General features: G+C 38.2%; 1 protein-coding gene across 2 annotated transcripts in view; it reads left to right on the forward strand.

The window, feature by feature from the left end:
- Window positions 1-22,695, forward strand: part of Lrp4 (LDL receptor related protein 4) — a 284,958-nt gene that overhangs the window by 186,259 nt on the left and 76,004 nt on the right. For both annotated transcript variants that reach the window (XM_089255230.1, XM_089255241.1), the window contains exons 11-12: window positions 2,756-2,881; window positions 2,986-3,376. In XM_089255230.1, the coding sequence (XP_089111356.1) occupies window positions 2,756-2,881; window positions 2,986-3,376 (517 nt within the window). The remainder of the gene's footprint in view (window positions 1-2,755; window positions 2,882-2,985; window positions 3,377-22,695) is intronic.

Below are 22,695 nucleotides of genomic sequence, written 5' to 3' on the forward strand. Positions count from 1 at the left end.
AAAATTCATCGCGTCTTCGTCGTCCAGTGATTTTAAATTTCATTATATTTTCGTTAGGCCTTTGAGATTTCATTCTTTATAAATTCTCTCTTTTTTTTTTTAGTTTTGTTATTGTCGCCTTCTCAAATTTTCAATCTCGTGCATTAAGAAGCAAAAAAAAAAATACATAAATTTCTGAAATTTTGTTAGTGAGAAAGAGTTTTTATTTATTCATTTTTTCTGAGTTTAATAAGCCCTTTCAAAACGATTTTTTTGAGCATCCCTTTTAGCATCCAATTATCTAAAAAGAATAGATCGGGCAATTTTTTAAAACGTTTTTTTTCCTTTCAATTTTAAGCTTAAAATTGTATTTTTTTAACGAGACGTGCCAATTTTTACAGCTTCGACGACTCATTTTTGAATTCCTTTTTTCTGTTATTTTTGTTCCCCGTAAGCAACGTCGTTCTGATATGAAAATCCCGATGGCCTTTTTCTATACATTTATCTTTTTTTTTATGAATTTATTTTATATATTATTTTTTTTTATTATTATTTCTATAATATAACAAAAAAAATTATCGGTACTATTCTAGATTACTCGGATATGTTCTTTTGATAGCGGATTTATTGTTCTCCCGCTTTCTTTTAACAAAAACAATTCGAAAATATGTTTGCTTCACCCGAGAAAAATAATATGTTAAAAAGAATGCGGTTCGTGTTTTCTATTACAACTTGATTCAAAGATATACATGAATTCGATCGTTATTCAGTAAATTCTTTTTTCCTCGAGGGTGTTGAAATAAAACAATCTGTATCTTCTTTAAAGCTTTTCTAATGCTTCGAATAAATTTCAGTCAAATTGTTTCCAATGCAGAATTCTATTTGTTATCATTTTTCCCCCTTTACAATACTTTACGTATTTTATAGACAAAATTTAAATCTTATTCGATCTTTATTTCTTTCCCAAATGAATAAAAAGTTGTTTCGTTTAGAAAGATTTTAAATACTGATTATTTTCAATTCCGATCTCTTAGATTGTTTTAGTTCTGGATATTTGTAAGAGCCGCGCTTTAAATATTTAATTACTCACTCCGTTTTAGCCATGAATTTTTACTATGGTAATTTAATCCCAGCTCCATTGTAGGATATTTTATTTCCTTTGGGGTCTGTTTTTTTAACGATTAGAGCAAAAATTTACTATATAAAAGCTCTTTCGCTATTTGAATTTTTTTCATGCGCGTTTCGAAATACGAAATCAACATCTGATTCGAAATTTGTAACTGTTCATTTGATGGACATTAATGATGAGGATGAAAAACCACATTTTAACATTTCAAAATACCGATTTGCGTGACTATTTCATTTTGTTGAAACTAATTTTTTTTTTCTTCTATTTAAAAAAAGAACAAATAATTCCTAGTCGCATTGATGTTTAGGTTAACCTAAAATCCGTGTAACGGTTTTTGTAAATAGTGCCTTGAAGTATAACAATGTGATATCTTTCTGTGGTTTTCTAAACTATATTTGCCGCAAAATGCATCTCAAAGAATAGTAATCGCAAAACTATAACGCAAATTCCCGCTGCATTTTGAATACTACTGTTCTTATTTTATACTTAGAACTGCTAATCAGTGTTTTGTTAATATAAAAACGAGACATTAAAATAATTCAAATCGTGTAGCTATTTATGAAAGTCATCATACCATGTTTTAACGATAGAGGAAACGAACAGTTTTTTGTTTTTTTTTAATTCTTTTTCCTTGGTTGATTAAAAGAACCATGACTACTACTACTAAACCGTACATGCAGCTCGTACAGATTCCTTTGCGAAATTTCAAACAAATCGATACATGTTGGAATGTGTGTTCTTAGTGTATGTGTCGCGCTAACGTATTTATGTTGCCAGAATTAAACGTGTTTCGTGTTCTACTGGTGCTGGCATCTGGCTTCTATATTTTGTAGTGGTTTAACAACAATACTACTATATGTAATGCCTCAGTTGTAGACTTCAATGCATGTTTTACAGAATAAATTGCGTTGAAAGAAATTTAGATTATACGGGGTGATTCAATAATTCCAATTGCCGCATTTTACTGGTGAACCGTTGAGCCTAGGGGTATATTCCCAGCTAGATAAGGTATCCAAATAAAGTGTGGAGCTCAGATACATCATTCATATAGCAAATGTTTGTATAAATATCATTATATTAAAATTAACTTTCTTTAGGGGTGCCATGCCCACAAAAACCAAATTAGAAAGTGGTGGTTCTGTCTCTTCTGAAGCCAACAAAAAATACCACGTGTCTAAATGCAATATTCGCTGGGATATTTGTATTCCAAAATTGAAGAACTTTTGAGAAAGAGCAGCATAAACTAACGGACAACACCTTCCCACACCCCTCTTTTGTGCTGTTCTTTTCCAACTTTTTTCCGATTTTTGAATTAAAATAGCGCAGTGAATATTGCACTCGGAAACGTAAATTTTTTTGTTGGCCTCAGGAGAGACAGGACAACCACATTTTATTTGGCTTTTTCAGGATAGGGTGTCCGTATAAAAAATTGATTTTTTTAGACTTTTTTTTTTAATAATTATACAACTCCATTTTTTCCCAATTGGAAGTAGGCCTCTAGGATCAACGGTTCGCCAGTGAAATCCGGCAAAAGACATTATGGAATCATCCTGTATAATCTGAGTACATGTATTTTAGAAATTGAGGATTGAATCTTCGGTGTTTTGAATCTTTTTGATTGTTATTTTCATATATTTCTCATTCCAGATATCGATGAATGTGAAGTAGAAGGCACTTGCGGGCAGATATGTGAAAACACTGTGCCCGGTTACAAGTGCGCGTGCGTAGAAGGATATCGATTAGCGAGTGATAACAGGAGATGTAAGGCTACAGGTGATTAAATTAATACCACTAATCGCCGTAGGTGTCAAACTATTGTGCAAAAAATTTATTTCCAATATTAATACTTCGAAAATTATTATTTTTTCTTTCGTTAGGTCCGGATGTGTACTTGGTGTATGCAAACAGGGTCGACGTTCGAATGGTGTCGCTGTCATCAACAGAATCGCCTTCGAAAATTTTGAGCGGATTACAGAACACGATCGCCGTCGATTTCCATTCAGACAGCGGGCGGATTTTCTGGTCAGACATCACAGCAGACGTCATACGGTCGGCCAATTTCAACGGAACGGACATCGTTGACGTCATATCTCACGGGCTGTCGAGTCCAGCTGGACTGGCCGTCGAATGGACGTCCGGGAAATTATTATGGACCGACTCTGGGACTTCTCGAATCGAGGCTGCAAATTTGGACGGATCCATGAGGAGAGTTCTAATATGGAAAGATCTCGGTGAGCCAAGAGCCATAGTAGTCAACCCTGAAGAAGGGTGAGTGTATCTCTTGTTCGGGCAATAATAATGAATGAAAAAAATTAAAAAATATTGTGTTTTTAATGCTCGTGCACCAATGATTTATACAGGCTGTCCCAAATTTCCTGCACAGCGGACAATTGGGACAGCCGTTGACCTTTAAAAATTCACTTTGAATTCCAAAGATTTCTTAAAATTCGTTTCAGGGGTCGTATACAAAATAATAATAATAAAGTGTAAAACTATATAAAAAATAGGCTGTATAACTTTTTGTAGAGTCCGTGTACTAAAACGTTTTCTTTTTAAATTTTTTGCGCATTCTGAAGCTATAATTTAACCAAACTTGACTGGTTCTCTCTCCCCCCCCCCCCTTGTTGACAAACATTTTCATTCTTAATGTCGTAATCAGTCCATTTAGTCTAATATTGTATTCATATATTGCCCAATATTGGAGCTAATGTCGTATCAGTCCAATATTCGCATATATGCGTGGAACTGCGACAAAAAACAAGCCCTTTCCTTCAGTTCTTAACCACTTTCTTTCACTTTGCCAAATTCCAATTTCTTTTTCCGAGAGAGAATTTTCGAAGTGTATTGTACATTTTAAAAAAATATCGTAATTCGTGATGCACATTAAACAGTTTCATTGCAATGACTAGCAATTATCGCAAAACAAAATTCTCAAGTGCAAGTAAAGTGGCCAATTAAAACAAAACTGGGAAAAACTGCAAGTAAAGCCGCCGATTGGGGCCAAAAAAGTTGTCACTGGCAAGTAAAGTTCCTACTTACATCCAAAATTTATGCGTCACGAAAATAATCTCAATTCTTTTTTTCAAAACTTCGAGTAAGCTTCCTTGAAAACAAGGAAAAAAATGATTTTATGAAAATGTTCGGAACGACGGAAAAAAACATTAATCGCATTTTTAATTGGGTTGCTATATTTTTGAAATATATGACATCCATATTTTTATGGGCATCTTTTTATCAGCCACCTCGATGGGCATTTTGCCTGTTGTTGTATTGTGGCGTTGTATTTGTACTTGAATGTCCCGTAAAATAACCGGTCATATGGCCACTCCATAAATACAGATATCTGGCCCGCGAGCGACAGTTTCCACATATCTGACCCGCGGACTAAAAAAAAAGTTGTGCACCGTTAGAATCTCATAGAATTTGATTGTTTTCCGATTTATCAAATTCTTTTGACCAGCTCGACCATCGGAATTAATGACTCTCGTCTGAAGATGATTACCCTAAATTAAATATTCGCAATTTTTGAAAATTGCTCAAAAAAAAGTGTACACTTTCCAAATTTCAGAAATCGCTTTATTTGATAAGGTTCTTCCTTCCTAGCGATAACCCATGTCATATTCGGTTTACGCAAATTTCGTCTCCGACATTTCGCTCAGGACATTTCGTCCCCGGTACATTTCGCCTGCCTTGGCCGTATGAGTGGCCATGTTAGTGGCCAAGTGAATGCGTGTGACCAATTGAAAGGGTAAGTGACTTATGAGTAGAAAAGTGAGTGGGTGAATGACCAAATGAGTGCGTGACCGTATGAGTGAACAAGTGAGTGTGGTCACTTACACGGTCACCAACTTGATCACGAAAACGGTCGCTCATACTTCCCCAATTTTGAACACTGATATGGTCATTCACTCACTCATACGCTAAGTCACTCACTAACTTGGTCATTCGTATGGCCATTTAGTCAACCATACAGTCACTCACACGATCAGTCACGTGGTGCATCATACGTTCACTCACACGATCAGTCACGCGGTGACTCATACGTTCACTCACACGAACAGTCACGTGGTGACTCATACGTTCACTCACACGATCAGTCACGTGTTCACTCATACGGTCACTCACTCATTCATACAGTCAATAACACATTCACTAGGTCACTCAACCACTTATATGGTCGCATACCAAATCACTTAGTCACTCACTCGATTAGGGCAGGGACGAATGTATCGGGGACGAAACGTACCAGGAGCGAGGCGAGGTGTCGGGAGACGAAATTTCCGGATCTCCCGTCATATTCGAGCATTTTATTTTATGTGCGCCAAATCCAAAGATTCATGACAGTCAGATGGTGAAAAAAAAAAAAATTTTTTTTCTTGGCATAAGCCTGAAAAGAAATTTCTGCATTTTATGAAGTTGTTGTCTATACAAGGAAAGAAAAAAGTTCTTAACGAACTTGAATTCCCGCAACACGTTTTGTCCATCAGGCTTATGCCCTCGGAGCTGTCCAAAGAATATTTTGACGAGAATTATTGTGTTTATGGAAACGGATACTCTCTCTCTCTCTCTCTCTCTCTCCGTGGTCACGTGACAAAAATAAAATACTCCGGACATCTCTCAACTGCTTAAAAAACTAAATAAAAAATAACTTATACTCTGTGAAACATTCCAAGAAATTCTAAAATCTGGTTGCAGTGTTACGTAGGATACAGTTTTAGCATCTTTCAACCGCGTGAGAACTGAGAAACGACTTGTGTTTCAGATTTAAATTTTTTTTCCTGATTCGAGCTATAATACCGGGGCTATACACTTATTGTGCCACATGCGGGGCAAAAAATGTCAGAGGTGCACAACCTTTTCAGTCCATGAACCAAGTATGCGGTATTTCCGCAGCTCGCGGGCCAGAAACTTGTGTACATATGGCGGGTGACCATGGGACATTTCCGTTTGGCCATCTCATTTTTTTTACAAAATGTCCGGTTTTTTCCCCTTATCAACGAGGCTTGTTTGTATTTTTATTGTTTACTGAAATCACAAGAATTAAGATTGTTTTCATGACTTGCAAATTATATTATGGTAATTATTTCTGTATCATAATTATAGTCACATTAGATATTAAGAAAATAACGTAAATAGTCAGTATTTATCATGTATCAAGTCATTTTTAGCCCGTAAGTAACCATTAATGCATTTCTCTGTAAATCTCATCAAATTAACGACCAACTTCTTGAGTCTAACAACAGCGACAATTTGGCGATGTCATATAGCGCCAACAGAAGTGTAAAGATATGGGAGAATAGGGTAGATTTCTCTCGAAGCTTTTCTCGTCGTGTATAAGCGCCGCCACCGAAGAACTAAGAAAAAAGTCTCTCTGCAGAGAGAAAACAGACCTTCAACGTGATACTTACAAAACATGAAAAGTCAAGCACTGGTCATTTTCACTTCAAAATATGGCAGGTGTCAGCACCAGTATAACGCGAAACACGCCTGGCTCCGACAACATAAATACTTTGAGGCCACATAATACACCCAGAACACACGTTTCCAGCGTCGCGTTAGAAATTCCTCAGAAGTATATTTACGAGGTATATGTACGATCAAGTAGTAATTCTTATCCAGGAGTCCTTGCAAAAGATTCGAGAGGTCCGTGAAAAACAAAAGGTATTTAACAGCTGGCTGCCCTTGCGAAGAATCCAACCCACGTCACTTTTCGAGTGAACGACCTGGACCACTGGACTACAGAGGCAACGAATTTCCCAATCTTTCCTTTTCTCTCTTTCCAAAATATGGGATATTAACATGGATAGCGGAGTGACATCATCCTCGGATAAGTCGCCATCTGGTGACATTGTCAGCAATTCTGAGATTTGGCTTGAGTTAGCTCCTACCGTCCATGTACGGTCCCGTTCAGTGCACACAAGCTCCAAGGAAAGATTCTCCTCACTTTTGAAATCCCAAGCTACGGTCTCCAGCCCTTATGTGCCACTGGGCACACGTGCAATTTTTCTCCCTAGTCATTGAGTTCAGCTATCAATTTTAGCCAAATGGCTGTTATGTTACATCGACCTGATAGTTGTCTTCATAGGGAGAACGACGCGAGGATTGATACTTGCAAGCGCGGGGCAGAGGGGCCACTGCTATTAATTTTCGCTAATTTTTCCGACACAACCCTGCCTCTTTTGAGGTAACGGAAATAAGTTGCTTTGCATCAGTCCGGGGTTGTGAGCGGTTCTATCCATCTATCCATCCAAGGAAAGATTGAGATATTCGTTACCTCTGTAGTCTAGTGGTCTAGGGCGTGGGTTCGATTAACTGCAGGGGCAGTTGAATTTTCTCTCTTTCTAAAATATATTTTCTCAACAACCAGCTGTTAAAAACCTTTGTATGGTTAGCGGAGAGTGACGTCATCCTCGGAGGTCCGTGAAAGATTAAAAAACAATTAACTTTTTGTATTTTTTTATATGCTGAATATTACTCTGAGAAGTGTTCTGCGTCCTTCATCTTGTTGGCGGAGGTCCTTGTTTTATTTACATAAAGCGTCCACAGATTAGCAGAAAAGATTAGCGGTTTCTGCTGTGTAGGAAAACTTCCATTACCTGCATCCAGTAAAATAATTATTCACGCATGCAAATTCCAAAGAACTTCAATTTCAAAAATTTAATTAAAAATGTTTCTCAAGTATATCAGCATTAGTTATTTTGAAATATCTATTCTATAATATAAAATCACAAACAAACTCGAAAAGGGCCTGTTGCTAAGCAACCGAGTGACGGAAGTCTGTTACGGAAGTGGGTTCGATTCATATATCGATATTCACATTCATATATCGATATGATATCATATATCGATATTGGGTCGATATTCACATATCGGGACCCATTTGACCCATCGGGACCATGTTATGTGCATGTACCAAGAGGCTCCTACATCCTACAGCAGAGCCCTTAGGCTGGAATTTAGATTTCGAGCCCCCAAACCAGCTTTTCAGGGGCCCCTCTATGATTAATTTATAGTGTGAAAAATCAAAAAGTGATAAGAATCGTTGTGGCCCCTGTCAGCCCTTCCTTTGTGGAGGGGGGGGGGGAGGTCCATGCCGAGAGGTATATATATGTATAATATACACACACAACAGCAGTGCTCCCAACACAGGGTCGGGGTACCCGGGGAAGATTTCACGTATAAGTAAAAAGTTTTCATTTCCAGGGGCCCTTGATGGATCTCATTGTTTTCTTGCTGCTTTAACGTTGAAAAATTTCGATAGCGGAAGCAAAAGATATATCCAGTCTGGGGCCCCACCAAAAGTAAGCGAATTGGTGTCCCGGGTAATTGGTTGGGGGGTCCTGGATTTTATTCGTTGGTAAAACGAATACAAATGAAAATTTTTCATGGCACTCGCTCCGGGGGATGACCGACAAGCTTCCAAGTCGGGGGCCCCCATGTTTACAGGTTTCATTTTGGGTGCCCTGGATTTTATTTGTTGGTAAAACGAATACAAATGAAAATTTTTCATAGCACTCGCACCGGGGGATGACCGACAAGCTTCCAAGTCGGGGGCCCCATGTTTACAGGTTTCATTTTGGGGGCCCTGGATGAATCTCATTCTTTTCTGTTGTAGAATTTGCAACAGCGGAAGCCCGAGATAAAGCCAGTCTGGGGCCCCACCAAAAGTATGCGAATTGGTGTCCCGGGTAATTTTTTGGGGGCCCTGGATTTTATTCGTTCGTAAAACGAATACAAATGAAAATATTTCATGGCACTCGCACCGGGGGATGACCGACAAGCTTCCAAGTCGGGGGCCCCATGTTTACAGGTTTCATTTTGGGGCCCTGGATTTTATTCGTTGGTAAAACGAATACAAATGAAAATTTTTCATGGCACTCGCACCGGGGGATGACCGACAAGCTTCCAAGTCGGGGGGCCCCATGTTTACAGGTTTGATTTTGGGGGCCCTGGATGAATCTCATTCTTTTCTGTTGTAGAATTTGCCACAGCCGAAGCCCGAGATATAGCCAGTCTGGGGCCCCACTAAGAATCTGCGTATTGTGTCCCCGCTACTGGATGTGGGGCCCTGGATTTTATTCGTTGTAAAATTGATAAAAATGAAAAATTCTCACAGGGGGGTGTCCGACAAGCTTGCAGGTCAGGGCTTCATGGAAATGTTGGCAGGTTGTAATTCGGTGCCCCTGAATGTATCTCATTGATTTTTGTGGTTTAACATTGTAAAATTTGCAACACATCGGTAGCCCAAGATATATCCAGTGTGGGGCCCCACTGAAATTCAGCGAATTGAATCTGGGGACCCCCATGGGGAAGTTTTCTGGGGATACTTGATGAATCTCATTTGTTTTTTGTTGCTTTATTATTATTTTCATTAAAATTCGCTTCTTCAGTAGGCTGGTGCTTTCACACGTCCCTTTCCCCTTTTCCATAGCACGCTGATGAAGTGGGACGAAATAAACAAGATATGTCCGGGAGAGAAGTGGGGGGGGGGGTTGGCCGCCAAAGGCGGCAGGGGGGCAGAGCCCCCCTAGTATATATATATATTTCTAAAAATATAACAAATATTATTTCATTTCTTTCTTTTTTTTTTCAATTCACTTTATTGTTTTAATTTCTTACATAAATTCAAGATGAGAAAAAAAAAATCAGCCAAGGCGCCAAGAGACCCATACTGGTTGATACATTTCAATACATTATGAATAATAGTGATCACAGTTGCGTATTAGTGTCGCATGGTCGCTCATTTTGGTTCGAACAACCCACGGTTCTCTTACGAGTTGAATGGTGTCACTATCCCGGATGCAACTAGGGTCACTGATTTGGGAATTTTCATTGACGAGCGGCTTAGGTTTTCTGAACATTGTTCATCGGTGGTCAAAAAATCGAATAGAATGCTTGGTCTCATTTTCAAAAAGGTCTCTTCGCGTTCTCCTAAAAGCCATTCTTCCGCTTCTTCGAGGCTTAGTTCGTCCTGGACTGGAGTATGCTGTAAGGTTTTGGAGACCATACCTGCACAGGGACATAGACTTGGTTGAAGGGGTGCAGAGAAGAACTACGTGTGTCCATATTGGCACACGGGGCTTGGCACGGGGTTATGAAGAGAGACTTCATTTTTTGAATATGTTTACATTGGATGAACTCAGGCGTCGAGGAGATATGATCGAAGTGTTCAAAATTTTCAATGGGATGGATAGGATAGACCATGGACTTTTAGTACACCGCAAATCGACTGCTTTTACAAGGGGACACCAGTATCGATTAGTGAGGGACAATGCAAGGTAATGGTGTCGCAGGGAATTTTTCTCTAATAGGGTTGTTAATAAATGGAACAGCTTACCCCCGGAGATAGTAAATTATAATACAATTGACATGTTTAAAAAGAAATACGATAAACATGTTGGGGTAAATCGAGAAGCTATCCATACTTAGAATAAGACAACCATAAGTATTTTTTATGGGCATTGTATAGTATTTTATCATGTGTATATATTGATTAAAATTTTTGTTAATTGCATTTTTAATTGGGTTGGTATATTTTTTAAATATGTGACATCCATATTTTTATGGGCATCTTTTTCTCAGCCACCTCGATGGGCAGTTTGCCTGTTGTGGCGTTGTATTTGTATTAGTGAACAACAACAACAAAGTAACAACAAACTAAAACGAAATATTGGAAAAAAGTTCCGAAAAAGCAATTCATGTATTTTATTATTAATGAAAACTATAATTTCACACACGAACAGTGTACAACACATTGAAGCCACTTTTTTCATAAACAAAATCATCTGTCTTCTAACAATTCTAGTGATGACATGTAAATTCCATATGCGAAATGTCACGTTTACATCAATTTCCGAAATCATAAGTCAGATGTTCTTCCTACATAAATGATGAAAAAATCGTTTACTTTCATATATATTTCGGGACAGGTGCCGGTGAGGCTTTGAGATGAATTTTTAGGAAATAACGAGAGAGAGAGAGAAAAAAACGCAATCGAAATTTTTTGTTTTTTTTTTAAATAACATTTTTTAGCAGTTTGAGGTTTGAAAGACAGTTTTCTAACGGGTTCAGAGCAAAGAAAAAAAATGTATTTCTCATTTCTCCGGAAGGAAAACAAAAGTACGCATCGAACAGAAATTGTGAAATATATCGTGTTCGTACGGCTGTGAGAAAGCTATGTGGCCTTTTTCATCGCAAAACAAAATAATGTTTCACGGGGTAGTGTGTGTTTTTTATTTTTGGTTTTTTTTTTCAAATCGCCTAGAAAAACGATGCATTCCGTCAAGCGAGCAAATGTCTCTTCCTTTTCTTTTAACCCAAAGCGAAGAATTTTGTGTTTTTTCGTCGCTCAGAAAATATATATTTTTCATGTATTTTTGCTTCTCTTTATGTTTTTTTACAAGTAACAAAAAGAAAAAAATAGATATATAAAAAAAACTCGGCACTTCAATTTTAAATATTCGTAACTTTGAATTCTGGGCCTTTTTCTTTTTTGTCCCCCCTTTGGAATCTTTCAATAAATCGTGAATAACTTAACCATCAATATTTGTTTTTGACATTCTCCTAGACAATTTTCTTTCGGCCGGGAATTTCATTCAGTCTAGCTGATGTTGGGTGGAGAATGTGAAGTAAAAACAAAATATACACACACGCTGAATTCTGAAGTGTAGGAAGAAACAACATGAACAACCACAAAAACAAATAATATTTGCGTATTCAGAAATAGCATTTACATAAATGGCGAAATAACCATATTGAAGATCGATAGGCACCATTTCGACACGTGGTCTGTAACCGGCTATAAATTACATTTCACGCTTCCAGCGTCGAAGTTTCTCTCGGACGCAAATTCTAGAAATTCATGTAATTTCAACCTGTTTCCATCCACAAGCGGAATAATCCGAAAATGGTGAGCGATTTTAGCACTGAGCGTAGAATAATCCGCTTACGTAGTTTGTAAAAGCTGATTTTCTTATCGATGCGCATTGCTACGCTACATACTGTACAGTAAATTTAGAGGGAGTAAACACAAATTCAATGAAGGGATATATGTGCGTTGTATAGTGGGCTTGATGTCTGTGAGGAGTATTTCACATGTTTTTAGTTTTTCACTGAAATTGGCTCGCCATTTTTCGTCCACTGTTTCACCAGATTTAGGAACCCCTAATGTAAATTACGTTCATTCAGTGACTAGCCGAATGTCTTTGATCTTAGTGGAAGAACCGTTTACCTCCCTCACTCCCTCCCCCCAAGGCATAGTAGGGCTTTTAGTGCATGTAGTGGTTGTTAAAAAAATTTTCAACCCTCAAAATGCTCCCATCATCTACAGATGGTGAGCGTAGTAGCCTGCTCACTCATCCTGTGATCATCTGATTTTTTTCTTTTAAGACGAAGTTCTTAAAATGACGTATAGATGGCGTACGATGCATATTTTAGGGGGGGGGGGTTCTTTTTTTTTCTTTTTTATTATTTCTTCATTCTCCGATAAGTTTGCACAGGCAACACCTTCTATCGCAGAACGCCTGAACGCGAAGCTCGTGACGTCACTGAAGTCGTCCATTTCACCTAAGACGACTCCAAATTAAGGAGTTCTAATTTCACCTATAGCCGTTGGATATACTGCAAAAAAAGGTAAAAATTTCGCATAAGTCGGCCCGCTTTATCCAATGGATACAGGTGCAATGGACGACTTCAGTGACGTCAAAGCTTCACGCGGAGACTTTTTGCTGTAGAAGGTGTTGGCACAGGACGGGTGCACGTTGTTGAGTAGTTGTATAGTGCCTGCTTCTCTCTCTCTCTCCCAATTATCATTTTGTCAACGATTGTGGGTTCAAACCCCGATTCTTTGTTTGTATCTCTCACACCTTTTTTTCTATTACATCATACAGTAAAACCTGTTACGAAACGGAACGTCAAGAGACCGAAGTATTTCATTTTAGGTAGATTTCTGTTTTATGAAGGGACTATTTTTTTGATTCCCTCGAAGACAGGTTTGGGTCTCATACAGTGTCCGTCTTAGATAGGTTTCACTGTATTTGCAACGTATGCGAGTTTGAGTGCCACATCTTTCACAAAAAAAAAGTTAAAAAAAGGGGAATTTTTTTTACCTTCTGTTGTGAGAGAAACATTTTTTCCGACTAAATTCCCGCATCCTAAGCGTTAAACGTAATGGTCTGGTTTGTAGTATATTCAGTAATGTTGGACACTTTTTTTGAACGTCAGTCTAGCTTTTAGTGAATGAAGTAATTTATTTTTTTTAAAATTTCAATAAAATCATCGGGCTTTTAGTGTACGTAATAATGTTCGAAATTATTTTCAACGTAGTATAGATTTTAGCGCATATAGTAATGTTTGGATTTTTTTTTTCAACCTGATATTATGGCTTTTAAAGCAATAATATGTTGGACATTTTCTTATTAACAATAATAAAAAAACGTATACGTCAGGCTTTTGGTACATATAGCAATTATTGGAATTTTTCCAATAAAAATTCCAATAATTGCTATATGCTGTAAAGTCTGGCTTTTAGTTCACGTAGTAATTTTGGGAAAAATTTTCAACTATAGCCGGGTTTTTATAGTGCATGTAATAATTATTGGAACCACTCTGCGATCGTGTGGAAATCGCGCTGGCCTCTCATTGTGAGGATCCAGGTTCGAACCCCGTTTGTAGCACAGTGATGATCGGCTGAAGTTGGTTAGCTGCAGTTTTCCAACTTCGAGGCTTGAATTCGAGCCTGTTTCCTATTTGAAAAAGTCTCTCCACAGAGAGAGAGCCGGCAGTTCTACAACATGATACTGACACAACATGAAAATTTTTAAAAAAAAGGATCTATCATCTTACTTCAAAAAATATTTAAGACGAGTGGTGGCACCAGCCAGCTAGAAGATCACGAAACAAATGCAACTCTGATAACAGAAATACGTTAAGCGCCACTCTTACACTCATAGCTGTATTCACCGACAGAGTTTACTACAATCGCAGGTTAAAGGATTAGCGATCGACTCGGATTGGTTAAAATCCTCAATTTAACCAATCCGTTTCTATCTTCAATCCTTTCACCTGCGATTGCAGTTTTAATTGTCTTGGTGAATGCGACCGTCAGAACGCACATTCCTGCATGTACCGATTCGTTAGAAATTTCGCAGAGGAATGCTTACGAGGTGCATATATGGTTAAGTAATAGTAATATGTTTATTTGTTTTGTTTTTTAACATACAAAGTATTCAGTGTTTTATAATGCATGTAGTAATTGTTGGAAATGTTTTTCAACATAATAGTATGGTACTGTTTCATGTTGTCCGTCTTTAGGGCTGTCAAAGGATTCCAACTGGATTTTGTATTTGGGAAACCGAATGCTCTAGAGCTCCAAACTCTCAATCACGTTTACCAACCCATGAATGAATAACGCTTACAATCGTGATTCGCATCCGTGTGTATGTGTTAATCATGCATGTTTGTCAACACTGAAGCACAAACCAGGATGAATGTTTGCGATCTTGACGGATCACGATATTTTATGACTCTAGGGGCCCAGGTGAGGTGCATGATTCGGTACAGATCAGATGCTCCATGACACTGCCCAAATAGAGCGGTTCAGATCGCCAACTGATGTTGTCTACTCGCTGTATCTAGAATATTCGTTTCGCCCGCTCATAATAAAGATTGAGCGATGTTATACGATGTCCTAACTGTACTGACCTTACATCAATTTATCAGTTCTGTGAACTAGATATCGAAGAAAGTGATGAAGGATAGAAAGCCAAAAGCTATTCATATTTGATTCTCGAAGTGCACGAGTTATTAATGATTCCCATTGGGTATTTTAGCGTGGTACGTCGATTTTATTCTGAAACTAACCGGTATCTATTTGCTATATACTATGTCTATAATTAAAGAACCCTATTTCAAAGCTGAACTTCAGCCGAAGCCAGTCATCAGAAAATTGTGAACTTTTGTGGTTCACTTAATAAAGGGGTGGGGATTTCTTTCAGAGAAAAACAAATTGGTTCCAAATATCACCACCAGAGGGCGTATTACTTTGAAAACCAGTATACATGCAAATGGTACCAAAGGATGTTTAGAAGTGTCGCGACCCCAATACCCGTTTCATTCTTGTCAGAAACTTTCCTGACGCGGGTGTACAACAGCAGTGGCGGCATGCCCACAGAAAAGGATTACTACCGCATTGAGTCCCACACTGAGTGGTTTGCATACCAACCTCTCGGTGAATATGGAAAAGACTGCTGTGTTCGGAATCGGCAATGAATTTTAGGCCCCGGTCTAATTGGCCTTTTGCAGAAAACGACCGTGGTGCGACAAAAAAATTATCAATCAGTTTCTGCTACTATGAATGGGGGGGGGGGTCCATTGGAGACACCAAGATTTCCGAGGGTCCACGACTAAAAGTATTTGGGAATCACTGATATATAAATGATAGTTAAATATCTTTTTTTTGTGTAATAATCATAAAGACTTCATATATTCCTACTTGCCATTGGCGTTGATTTATTCCACGTAACGAGAGAAATAACGCGTCCAGGGAAATGTAGTTATATACACACTGGTTGACTCTTATTGGTCTGTGGCAGAGTCTTTCGAACTTGATCCTACGACACAATTGCTCAAAAAACTGAATTTCCTGTTAGTTTGTTCCAGCTCCTCTAGAACTGAAGGATAGGTATCACCTACTTCTTAAGAAACACTGCCTCGAGAATGGATGATATCAAACTATCATTGACATGCAAATGCAAATATGCTTGAACATGTATAGCTTTATGCTGCCAAAGACTTGCATTATTAGTTTGGTGGTCACAAGTTCAATATCGACGATTATTTCCAAGCAGGATTGGCATGGTCCGTGGCTAGGCGGTCACTTCAAAGGGGCTTTACCCCACTGAGTTCAACTGGCATTTCTACATAGAATGTTTTACTTATGGGACTTGTTGAAAGGTGAAGTGAACGCCATGCATCTTTTACGAGGGACCTGATTTCTTCGTTGGCAAAAAGAGGGGCATTGTTTTCTTCTTTTCTTTCAAAACCGAGCACAACTCCGGTCTATCGCCAAGGACAATATACTACCGAGTGAGTTGTGCTGGAAGTGTGACTGTGCGTGTACCTAACAGTCCGAGTGCGTATATAATGTTGTGTCTTATTTTTGCAGTGCTTATTTATTTATGGGCGTTCCACTGAATTCCGAAAATAGTCACACTTTTTCCCCCCACCAATTAAGCGCTTTATTTCTTCGCATTGATTTTTTTTTCACAGCTCTTTATCCGTCCCTCCTCCTCCTCCTTCATCACTTGCAGTGATTTCCCTTTCACTTGATTATCACCTGCCCGCCCCCCCCCCCAGAAGTACCCCAGGATCACAAGGAAGGAAGCCTTATGCTCTCCCTCCAGCAGGTTTAGAGCCACCCATGTAAAGTGTTTGCATTCTTCGACAGAACATCCCTTGTGATCGGTTAGCTCAATTGCATTTATTCCGTCTATAAGAGAAACGTGTCATTGGATCAAGTTCTAGCGACTTCAAAACTAAAAAAAATTGATTTAACGTATATAAAAAATAGTGTTCGGATGTCATTTAATTAATAGATACGAGCGCTTTTGTAACTCCCTCTTTCCCTCTCTTCTTTTTTTTCCTAACTTTATTCGTTTGATTCTTTGGTGTTTTTTTTTTCTTCTTTTTTTATATAATGTGTATAACTTCCTTTGGGAGTAAATGAATAAATTGTGTTTGGCTATTTGTGGCTAATTTTCCTTTCGTTGATGGAGTGTTGCTGTCCCCCTTATTTTTCTTTCTTTAATGGGCAGATTTCGTTGTTCCTTGGTTTTGCTGTTACTCGATCGGTCGGGAAGTGTTTTTCATTCCTTTATTTATTTATTTATTTAATGTTGTTCCTCCGACTCCTTTATCGGCCACGTTAATCAGTTTTGCTTATTTGTGTGAGCTCCTTTTCTTAACTCTAACTAAGTGCGTGTGCATTTAGCTCCGTGTTTTATGGCTCGAGGAACGTGTCCGTCTTTGTTTTACTTTTTTTCTTTGCTCTTCTTCTCTTCGTTGTTTATTTATTAATTTACATTAAGGAATACGCGTACGCTTTAATTATATTATCATTCCTTTTTGTTTCTCTCCTTCATGGAAGAACGTTGTTTATTTCTTTTTTTCTTTTTTTTGCTGTAAACTGATATCGAAGTAAACTTTATCAAGAGTGACTATAGTCTAGCGATGCTTTTTTTTTTTGTGTTCGTTGTATGCTCAATTACGTTTCTAAAGGATTAAAAGAGGGTAAATAAAACCGCTGTTGTTGTGGGTTCTTGCCATTTTAGTCCCTAATGATCGATGCAGTTTTTCTCTACGGTTTGTAACAGTTTTGAATGGTTTCTAAACGCTAGGGACTACATGTAAATTTGAAAACAATTATGTAGTTTTGAATAATAACACTGGAATACAAGAGGGAGGTGAAAAACGTTTGTAGTCAATGTAAAACGGTATGCTTGAAATATTCCCAATTACCAAATGTAGGCTATATTGTCACGATAAAAGCCAGAAAATCTGGTAAAACCTAAAATTTACCGGAGTGAATTGATAAAAGCCTGAAGTGAAAGTTATTTCAGTAAGAATTTACTTTTAATTTTAATTTTTTTTTTTTTGCTTTCTAATCTTAGTTTTGAAAAAAAAATCAATAAATTTTTGAAAATTAGAACTGTAACGAGTAAGCTTTAAAATCATCAGTATTTCTAAATCTTCCAATGAATTTCCAATGAATATATAAACACACACACACACACACACACACGAAAATGGTATTCCCCAGTTGTTACTTGAGTGATAAGCACGTGTCGATCCTTTCAACACATTGGAAAGTAGCTACATCCAATTTTCATTTGATCATAATGTGAACTATTTTTTAATGGCAGTGCGTGGATGAAGTAGAAGCCAAACATTTCTCAGACGTTCAATTCAAAATCCATTAAATACTAGAAATTTTGAGACAGTAAATGTCTAGATCTTATGCATATTCATTTATTTGGCATAATTTCCCAAGGGTACTGGTAGCTCTTAAAAGAAGAGGGGAAAAAAACGCTAGACGTTGTCGGACGTTTTCATTGGGCATTATTTCGCAAAGAACACTCAAGAAATCCTTGAGTTCTTTCCGGAAAATGGAAAGAAATTTGCATGAATGTACATAGATAAATTTGTTGAATAACATTAAAAAAAGTCCCATATTAACATAGAAGAAACTGTGCTGGGAAAACATATAGGAAAGGGCTTGTTCTGGAAACCATCGTAACGCCAAAAGTATTTCCTATGTGATGTATTTAGACATTAAGCGGGATAAGTTTCTTTGGAGGCAGAAAAAAAAATTAGAAGAAAACACGCGAAGAGAGAGTTTCCAACCGGGTAAAAAACACTCTGGAGCAAGAAGAATAAAATTCCCGGACGAATGTGGTGATGAGAAAAGAGCGAAAGGAAATGCAAATTGTATTAACGAAATTCCACGAGAGGAGAAATTTCCTGAGCATTTTTACGTTGAGGCTTCGACGTCTTTAATAATTTAATAAAACTTCCCGCAAATACGAAAAGGAAGGAATAAGACGTTGCATTAAGAAGAACTGGAACATTCCTTTTCAAATCATTCACCAAATTCAAGGTTCTCTCTCTGTCTTCTTCCAACATTTCTTCTAATCGAGAACGAATAGGGAATTTAGACCGGTCAAAACAAGATTCCTCGGTTTTACTCAAACAAAATATCGATTTCAGTATCTTTGAAACATAAGGTTTGTTATGTTTCAAAATATGTGACATTTGTTGAATTGAAACAATCGATTCAGTGTGAGCCCGAGAATCCCTCCGAATTGTCTTTCTAGTAGCCAGTAAGGCTGCTCTTATCACACGTAAGGATGGGTACGAAAATAATTTCAGGGCTCCTTGTCCCAGAGCTGCTCTCAGCGTCTGGGGCTGATACTCGAGAGGTCAATTAATACCACTCAATTATTCAATCCTGTCCTCAGGTCGGAGTAAATTATTATTTATTTACAGCTATAACAAATAATGTATATATGAGGATGTATTTAAATTACATGCTTTTAAATCAGTACATTTGTTTTATGCTACTAATCCTTGAGCGAGAGAGGAATGGAGAAAGCAATAGGTCAAGACTTACCCCAGACTTTCGTCATCTTCCGCTTCTTCCACTTTCCTCCAAAAAACCCCGGACAACCACCTCTGATCAAGACCTAGTTCGTTCTCCCTTTTCAACCACCTTCTCTCGTTCCAATTTCCTCCTGTTTCCCTCTCATTGGTTCCGTCTCCTAAACGTCACACCCCCTTCCCTTTGGGTCCCAGACTAGAATCCCTTACTGGAATCTCGCTGCTGCCCCGATGTCTACATACCAATGATAAATCCATCTGCCACTCCTTCTCAAGGTACCACTGCCCAAAAGGGCAGGGTCAATTCTGAGAATCTACAAAAGGCGTTGGAGGTAACACCTGTGCATATAGGTGCCTCACCTATTTCTATACACGATACCTGAATAAAAGTCCAACCCAGTTCCCAGACTGTCTGGCGTCGTAAATAAAATTATATTCTAAAAGGCTTCATTAACATTTAACTACAAATTAATGCAACAAGTTAGCGAGTAGCTTGTTACATTCCTCCCCCCTTAGAAAAGAACCTGCAGAGAAACGAGCAGGTTCGGGAAAAAAAAAAAAAACGCGGCCGTCTTTCTATCCTTGTCCAAACCAAATCTAGGCAAAGTCCTATAATAAGTCAATCCAATCTCCTCCTCTTTTCACACTGCATCAGTTGACCGCTCCTCCCTTGGACTTGCGATAAGTAGTAAATGCCAATCAAAGAAGAGGTATTTCCGTATGTGCTTTCTCCCTTCCCCTCTCTTTGTTACAGAACAATGAACCACAGCACCTTGTGGATGCTTATCACTACACAAAATTATACATGTTTATCAAAGAACAACATTTCGAACACCAATTAACATATTCAACCATAAAAGAAGGAAAACCATCTGAACAAGAAATTGCTTGATACCTAATTAACCTATCTCTGCAAAGATAGAATGTATCTGTAGCTATAAAATCAATCTGCGTCAGTGAAAAACGTTCTGCTGAAATCAATATTACATCCAAACATAAAAATCAAAATTTTAACTTTGTTCTTCAAATATCGCAGAGTCACTAATATCACATGAGTTTTCAAAGAGAAAATAATTATATAATTGTAATGAGAGATAATAAAATATATGACGATAGTTATTCACAAAGCTGAAAAAAAAAACACACACACACACACATAAACCAAATAGCACTCTAATTCTTATAGATGCATGAAGAAATATCCAAATTGTATCGAAAAGTTCTCTACAATCGATCAGTTCATCTTCACCTGAGTTTTACCAACGATAATAGACAGCATCGCTTGCTGTCTACGATGACACTACGATCACACTACTCGCGATCCACAACTATGCATCTGTTGATGCCCTGATGAGATGAATCCATTCCTAAGACACAGCTTTCCAACCGCAGTACGAAAACTAAAGCAGGGTTGTTTTTCACGCACGTAACTAAATGTCTATTATGTAATTTCACATAAGTAGAATTAGTCTAGTGAATGTAGAGAAAGCTACTCTACTTAGTGTGGCGGGACCTCCCCACGTTTCAGTTGGCAGTCAATCAGCTACTGTCTAGGTAGGGGCAAGTGTTCCTTGAAATTCGGTAAAATGTATAATAGGCACAAGAACCGCTAAGCTACGTGGTAGTTCTTTCCCTCAATAACATATAGCTTATTGGGTTCCTGAATTTTACCAGTCACGGGTTGCGTCGAGGTATGTAGCACTTTCTGACATATCGGATCGTTATACCTCGAGTCGAGCGGTAAACTTTACGAGCACAACATTGAGCCAGTACCGGTTTCGGAGCTGTGAAGACGATTAGTGCAGAGATGTGAAACCATGATAGTTCAGGTGATCTCATCGTAAACGAGTTTGTCTTTGAATTCGGCATGGAGAATTCTACATTCAGACATGCAGGCTCACTTTGAATCAGCGAAATGAATAAAAAGGGTAAAGTCTTACAACTAATTGCCATCACCACTCTCTCTCAGCTCATTACAATATTATTACTTTTTTTTTTTTTTTTTTTTTTTTGAGAATAAATATTTTGATACGCACAGCAAAATTGTTATCGAGGACAAAACAAAAATTCACATGAAAAGTTAAATGAGCTTATATTCTAAAATTGCTATTGCACTATAAATGCGATCAATTGCGGTCTAACCTTGTTTTCTCGGTTCCATTTATGTTTAGTGGTTGTCTGATCCGTGAGAAAACCCATTCTGACCATCCCTGGTCCGAATCTGGGCTCAAGGTCCCTTGAATGAAATTGGGAGACGAATGAGCAGAACTACTACTTGAAGCAAGGCCAGCTGTCTCGTTATATTTTGATGTCCCTGTGGTACGCATTGTTCTAACCTGAACCGCCGTTTTTGCTCGCCCTGTTTCATCTCTATCTCTTAGATTATACGTATGAGTAGAGCTTGGCGGGAGAGGAGTTACTGGACGTGTTTGATTAGGGTAGGTTGTGGGTATAATGGGAGATATCGGATCCCCCTCATCTTCTGAAACAGTTTCAAGATCAAATTGTCTCCTAACTTCAGGCTGTAGGTATTCAAAAGGCAGGGATGCAAGTAGCTGTAGTTGGTCGTCACCAGTGTCTTCTAGGATATTACTATCGGAATCATCCCCTTCATTTGGAACTGTGTTATTGCCCTCAAACGGTATTGATTCTTGTGGTATAGGATCCTCTATCACTTTTACTTCTGTATTTTCCATGTTTCTCCCCCCGTCCAAAAATTCCCTTGCTAGGTTAACTTTTGTTAATCTATCAACGTGAATTAGCTGAGTATCCCGAGGATTATTGATATTTTTTACACTGAATAGAACTGGGGACCGTTGCTCCTCCACCCGATAGGGTCCCTTTGATTTCCTGGTGAGATGTCGTGATTCCCCTTTTTGTATGTTCGGAAAATATACATAAACTAAATCTCCCACCTTTATGTTTTTATCTGTTGCCACCCGAGAACGATAATACTCTTGTTTCTCTACCGCCAGCTGCATGTTTTTTCGTACTATCTCGTGCGCTCGGCGCATTCTAGGTAAAATCTGCTCAGCGTAGTTGTCAAACGCAAAATAACTTAACCTAGAGTCTTGTAGTATATCAGGGTAGATTGGCATGTCTCGCATAAATAATAGAAAAAACGGGGTGTCCAATGTGCTCGAATGAATAGAACTTCTATAGGACATTAAAATGTGTGGAAGCCATTGATCCCATTCTGATGTTTCGTTTACCATACATGATAACGTGTGACCTATGGTAGCATGACTTCTTTCATTTTTGCCATTAGTGCTTGGGTGATAAGAAGACGTACTTAACTGCCGAATGTTTAATTTATCTAACATTTCCTTGAATACAGATGCGTGCAAATTCGCACCTCTATCACTTAGAACGTAATCGGGCTTACCGTATCTACAAACGATTTCCGAATAAAAGGTGTCTGCTAACGTTTGAGA

Source organism: Pholcus phalangioides, unplaced genomic scaffold, assembly GCF_987345545.1.
Source record: "Pholcus phalangioides strain wild (caught in Gottingen) unplaced genomic scaffold, Ppha-v1.0 ptg000004l_1, whole genome shotgun sequence".
NCBI classification, from domain to species: domain Eukaryota; kingdom Metazoa; phylum Arthropoda; class Arachnida; order Araneae; family Pholcidae; genus Pholcus; species Pholcus phalangioides.